Below are 6,791 nucleotides of genomic sequence, written 5' to 3' on the forward strand. Positions count from 1 at the left end.
TCCTTGTAGCTTGCTACGACTTGGGTTCATACGTTGATGACCGAAACGTTCGTTGCTGGTTCATGTATGCCTGTCCCTGTAAGTTAGTGCCACTTTGGGTTTACGACTAGTCATGTCGGCCCGGGTTCTCTGTCATATGGATGCTAGCGACACTATCATATACATGAGCCAAAAGGCGCAAACGGTCCCGGGCCAGGTAAGGTGGCACCCGTGGGAATACCGTGCATGAGGCCGCAAAGTGATATGATGTGTTACCTGCTAGATCGGTGTGACTTAGGATCGGGGTCCTGACACCTTTATAACCACCCAGTAACGGAGTAGTGTTTGATAGACCCTAAGTGAGTCAATCGTCATCCCAAGAACATGCGAGGACCTCCGGTCAAGGACATGGCATAGACATTGTACTTGAGACTAACATATGACATTATCTCGTTGTGTGTCAAAGTGGGTCTGTCCGACTCGGTGATCTCCATCCCCGAGTCCATACTATCGGTTTAGCATCTCCATGCACATGACGTGTGAAACATAGTCATCAACCGAGTCGTATACTAGTCAAGGATATGTGTTCGCATAACATTATCAACTAGGGACCATTGGAAGGATCACCATATAATACATAGTTCCACAAACAAGTCACATACTTATTGATACATATCATTGATGATGTTCAAGGACAATACAAAAGACTCATGAATACATAGGGAGATATCATCATCACATGATTGCCTCTAGGCCATATCTTCAACAATGATTACACGAATGACATTTGAGTGAACCTTAATTTGGTTATCATGTGATGTCCCTTTGCTTCGTGATACTTTACAAAACCCAAGATGGGATATATTGATATCCTCTCGAGTCATACACATGCTCGCTCTATTGGTCTCCTCGTTACCGATTTTGTTCTTCTTTCTCGTTAACATGTTGTGGCATCCCCGTGACATTGTCACCTGTGTCTGGCAAGACGATGATGGATGCCGTCACACCGAGAGGGCCCTAATAATATCTCTCCATCGTTGGAGGAGCAAATTCCACTCTCGAGCTATCATGTCCCTTGTCAGACTTTCTGATGCACCTGTAAGTTGTCGTTATGATCACCGTGTTACATATGACGTTTGAGCAACCCCAAAGTGCATCATACGGTAAGATGTAGCTACGATACTATCATGGTCTAAGGAACAAAAACACATGTTAACACAATGTGATATAACAATTGACTTATGACGATATTATCTCAAAGTATAACAAACAAGTTTGGGTCGATTCAATATGATCAATCTTCTAACGTCATATTCTCAAAGTTGCTTTGAGATTATCGTTACTCTTAGCGATATCTCAAGATCTAGAAAATGTGATCACGAACAACACTTGAGCTAGTCTTAGAGGCGAGCCTAGGAATCTTATTTTACCATTTATCGTGCATATGAGTTTTCCACTGAATCACATATTCTAGGATCATAGAAGTTATACATAGACTATAAACTCTTAAATTACGAACGCACAAATACAATAATACAATAGTATTGCCTCTAGGGCATACTTCCAACATCGAGCCACCCTGTTCTTCCTCCTTGAGTGCTTGTAGAGCATGGGGAAGCTTTGGGCGAGTGTTTCGGCACCCAGCGATAGGGAGTGCCAGAACGATGTCGTTGCCTCATTACCGATCATCACCGTTTTCAACGCCGCAAACAGTTCCCTATCATCCTTGCCGTAGGGGGTTCCAGGCCCACCTAGGGATGCTCGGGTTGTTGCCAGACAATCCACATCCACTGTATCCACATGACGTGACTGGAGTGTTGGAGGTCATGAATACCTAGTCCCCCATAGGTTGTTGGGGTGCATACGGCCGACAATTTCACTTTGCAGCTCTGCAGTGAACTCCTCATATTGCTTCCAGAGAAAACACCTTCCACATTTGTCTATGTATTTGAATAGCTTCTTTGGCGCTCGGACCACGGTGAGCACCTATGTTGGCATATAAATAATTAAGCACACATCAAACCAGCACGCGTCTGCCGGCGATCGGCATCGGCCTTCCCTTCCAACCCGCCAACCTAGTTTTTATTCGGTCGAGGATGAATTGGAGGTGTACAGGCCGTAACTAAGAAGTTGTAATATGCATCCCTAAGTACTTGATGGGGGAAATTAGTCGTGGATCCACCAAAACTTTGGAGCACCTCCGTAAGATCAATCTCCTTGCAGTGTATGGGTGCGACCGAAGACTTTGAGGGGTTTATGCGTAGGCAGGTGGCATCCCCAAAGTCTCGAAAGGTTCCCATTAGAGCATCTATATCTAGACTTGGCAAATCCACCCCCCCCTATATACGCCCGCGGGCGCGTCCGGGGGAGTCCATGGAGAGTGCTGGGCGGCCCCTCATATGGATTGCCGCACATTCAAACACCTCAAATGCGGAGCCTCAAATCCATGCAATCCATGCACGTCGATCATACGATACAAGTTGTCGCAATTCAACAGTTCAAAACAAAGCAAAACAAATCATAGTTCAACAATCTGGACATGCAAAATGAAATCAATGTCAGATCCTGATGGATCCCTCGCTGGCTGAGCGTATCACTCATTGGATGCCATCAATACTGCCTGCTCTGAGGCTATCCTTGTATCTTATTCCACCTGCATCCGAGCCGCATGCTCCGCCTACATCCTTGTCGCGTGCTCCGCTGCCACCGTAGCCACACTCACCGCCTTGTACTCCCTATGGTTGTTGATCTCCTTCTTCTTCTCCTTAAGCCACTTCTTTGCATGCTCATCCAAGAGGGTTTCGTCCGCCAACATGATCTTCGCATCATTCACGTCCCGTGCGAGTTGCAACCTCTCCTTCTCAAGCTCAATCTCTCCTAATGTCTTGGCCTTCTCGAGCTCCCATTTGGTCACCCCCTCTTGCTTCTCCAACCTGATCTTCTCCGTCTCAATTTCTAGCTTCTTCTCCGCCCTCTTCCAGTCCCAATCCATCCTTTCTGTTTGTGCATCGAACGTGAGCTTGTACCTCTCCTCTTTCTTGTTCTCCCTCACTAAAAAAATGCCCATCCATGTGGAGGACATTTTGGTAGCCACGGCGTCACGGGAGGCCCTTGCCTTCTCTACTTGTTTCCCATGACTTTCCGGTTATCCTTTGGCACGATGGCTCTTATATTCACCACGACAATATCTTCCTCTTCATCGTCCAACCCAATTGATTGATGGGAGCTTGAGACATCATTCTTCTTCTTGCCGGCCTTGAGATCGGCCACAAGTTGTGTCCACTTTAGTCCGCCATTCAATATGATCCAACAATGGCTAAAAGCAAATGGCTTCTTCTCCGTTCGTGATACATAATGGCCGCCACTGCCATCTAGCAAACAAAATATGTATGAGCATGAGAATGCAAACACAAGAAGCATTAGCAAATGATGACAAGATGAAGCAATTGAGCTTACATGAGTTGCCACTCCCATCCCACTTTGAGGGTGGCCGGTCACTTGTGAGTAGTAGTCGACGTACTTGTTCACTTCCCCTTGAACGATCCCCCATCGATGTTGAAGAGATGCAACATTACGGTTGTTGACGATAGGATGCGGCTCCACATATTCCTTTTGTTCATGACATATATTCCTTCCAAATCTTCTCCTAATACATGTTCCCTTTTGCTCAGTGCCGCATATTTGATCCATTGTTGTTGCCAACCAAGCTTGACCAACAAAATATCCTCGAAAGTTGAGAATGCGGAACCTCTTGCCTTTGTCTTCTTCTTCTTCTTCTTTTTGCTTGCTTGCTTGCTCGGATTGGGATTTGATGTTGTCCCAACTTGAAATGAAGGGCAAGTTGGACCCCCCCAATTCGTAGTCCATTTTGGTCGGGCCTTGATTATCATTGATCATGTCTGACAGGAACACCTCCTGAATGATCATGGTTTGTAGGCATTCATCATGTCCGAAATGAACTTATGATCTATACAAAACATTGAACATGCCATATGCAAAGTTGATCGGATAGGAGCAACAACAACATATCGACTCTTGTCGTGTCATTTTGTCGAACAGATCGTGCACAGCCCTGTCGCTCCCGATTCCCGTGCTTTTGCCCCAACCGGCCGTCAGATCCTCCTTTGTCCCAACCTGGGCCGATGACGCAATCCTTGTCGGCGGTCGGATGGATGGGGTGCGGGGTTTCGAGCGATGCGGGAGAAGGGGCGGGGAGCTGCTCGTCCATGTATGCATCTGCTCCCTGCGCCGCTGCCGCTTCACTCTCTTGTTGCAGGTGTCACCAATTCCTCCGGGCAATGTTCTTCGGCTTGCACGACAAAGCCGAGGACGGGACGTTGGCGGACGAGGCGGACGCAGCCTCTGTCGCGGCGGTCGGGGACGGGCTGGACGGCATCTAGGGTGGCGGATTGGGACTAGCGATGAGGATGGAGAGCAAGGGTGGCGGACGACGACGGCTCGGACTCGGGAAAGGTTGGAGCGAGGCGGGAGAAGTAGGAAGGATTTAGTGGATTTGATGCAATTTATGATGGGGTAGGACTGCCGGGTCCAACGTGAGGAGCGACCGGACACACCCGAGCGCATCATATCCGCTTCAGATTTAGCCTAGATATGAGAATGTCGGTCATCCCGAACGTTTGAATCCCGTTTTCTGTCTTGGTGGCTTTTTTATGACCAGTTAGGGCATCTCCATTGCTGGGCGCTTAGGCCAGGCGCCAGGTTCGTAATCCCGGCAGATTAGCGGTTGCCGGGTGTAATCCTGGTGTCAACCCTGGCATCGACGCCAAACCATGCACCCGGCGCTTGGTCATTTTCCTTCCAGTACTTAGCGTCCACGTTGTTTAGTTAATTAGTGTCTAGCGTTGAGGGATGAGGCGCTTAAGTGTGTTTCAGATTTTTATTTATTTATTATTTTGTCTATAAGCGCCTATGTAAGCTCCTAGCATTGTAGATGCCCTTAGTGACCAGGCCGTCTGTCCCAAACATTTGAGACGGGTCTGCGATCCATCTGTCTCCTGGCGCACAGGGTATGCGAAATCACCGCGTGCTCACGCACTTGTCGAACTATCGATGGTCCAAAATTCCACACGAATTGCGCAGGGCCGTACCACACTATTTTCATATTACCAGTCCGGTCCTGGTGTGACCAGTTGGATCAAGCGGCGCATCGCACGCGTCGCTTCTACCCACCGGCGCGACGCAGCCAGCAAATATACAACTCCTGCCGTACGACCCCACCACGACCCGATCGATCGAGTATGCACGCTGACTCACGGGCTATGACCAACCGCGCTTACGTCATGCCTCGTGACGTCTTCACCCGTCTTCCTCGTGACGGTCTCTCCCTTTCTGTAGAGAGCACGAGGTGCTCTTCCCTTTGCCCTTTCTCTGACGGGACCGGAGCGAGAGCCCGTTCGTTGTCACAGCCAGCGCCGTCCGGTTTCTTTATGGAAGACCGGGTCCGGGTCATGGTTTAAGCAAGGCACACGATCGATCAAACCATTAATCTCCCTAACCTGCCTTGACTAGCCAGGTCCATTCTTCTGATTTTTGCGTGGAGACTAGCCAGGTTCATTCAGCGCCAGTGTCAACTCGAAATTGTATTCTTATTTTTGCTGCGAGGACTTTGAATTGTATTTGCACTAGTGGGTCGTTTCTTCTTGAAGAAAATACACGGTGAATTTTACTCCCTGCGTACGAGTAGTACTCGTACAGTACTAGTGGTATTCAATTATGCTCACGGAGTGCCCAAAGTCTTCGGTGTTTTCATCGCCAGGAGCACGTCAATATGAACAGTCGACGCCAGCACCCACGGCGGCCGGCACGCCTATAAATTAGCCCGACGTATTATTCGACAGCCTCACCGACTCATCCTCTCTGTCTTGTCTTGTCTCCCTCCCTCTTTCCCCCTCTCTCTCTCTCTCTCGCGCGCGCGTGCAATCCACCGGACCACGACGATCGGCCGGGCCCCAGAGGCGATGGATGCCACCGCGGCGGACAGGCACGAGGCTTCACCAGTGGCAAGAGACGGCGAGTCCACGACGTCCGTGCCGGAGGTGCCGCGAGCGCCATTGTCCGACTTGCCTGTCGCCGGCGGCAGCGGCACGCCCGAGGAGAGCGGCGGCGGCGAGGACGAGCAGGTGGAGAGGTTCTACGCGCTGCTCGCCAACATCCGGGCACTGAGGGACGTGTACGGCGCCGGCGGGTCGTCGAGGAAGCGGGCCAGGGGGGCGGAGGCGCCGTTGTGGAAGCCAAAGTTCAGGATGGAGGATTTCCGGGAGGCGGACGACGTGGTGCCCGCGAAGAAGGGGAGGAGCGATCGCGTCGAGCGGCAGCGGCTGGAGAACAGCGACGCGGCGGAGGCCGACGGGGAGGACGGCGAGGTCGTGGAAGAGAATGATCGGGTCTCCGCGTCGCAGACCACGTGTGTGCTGACTGCCGAGCAGCCAGCCTAGCTAGCCAGTATTCTGAATCCAACAAATTGTCTGGACGATATTACTTCTAATGTGTACACCGACGCAGTCGTTTAATTAGATTTGCCATCTGCCATGTATCTTTCCTTTTTGATATCCATTTACACGTACTGACATAGAATTTTAAGTTCCCTGAAAACACGATAGTAGAATTTTAAGTAGTTTTGCTATATATGCGACCGACAAATAATTATGCCGAATTCACTGTTAGTGCTAACAAGCTACCAAACGACAAATCTAAACATATGATTCAAGAAAGGGCAGAATGAATGAGATGATCTGATCAGAAGGATATCAATATGTCTAAGAAATGTCTACTGTGTTTATTCATGACTTCCT

At 49.6% G+C, this 6,791-nt stretch overlaps 1 protein-coding gene across 1 annotated transcript; it reads left to right on the forward strand.

Moving 5' to 3' along the window:
* Positions 1-5,850: 5,850 nt before the first annotated feature.
* LOC123169410 (NRR repressor homolog 1) lies at positions 5,851-6,472 on the forward strand. The gene has a single exon (XM_044587252.1). The coding sequence runs from the start codon at positions 5,958-5,960 to the stop codon at positions 6,432-6,434; it is 477 nt and encodes a 158-aa protein (XP_044443187.1). The 5' UTR covers positions 5,851-5,957; the 3' UTR covers positions 6,435-6,472.
* The last annotated feature ends 319 nt before the right edge of the window (positions 6,473-6,791 follow it).

Source organism: Triticum aestivum, chromosome 1D (genome assembly GCF_018294505.1).
Source record: "Triticum aestivum cultivar Chinese Spring chromosome 1D, IWGSC CS RefSeq v2.1, whole genome shotgun sequence".
Taxonomy (NCBI): domain Eukaryota; kingdom Viridiplantae; phylum Streptophyta; class Magnoliopsida; order Poales; family Poaceae; genus Triticum; species Triticum aestivum.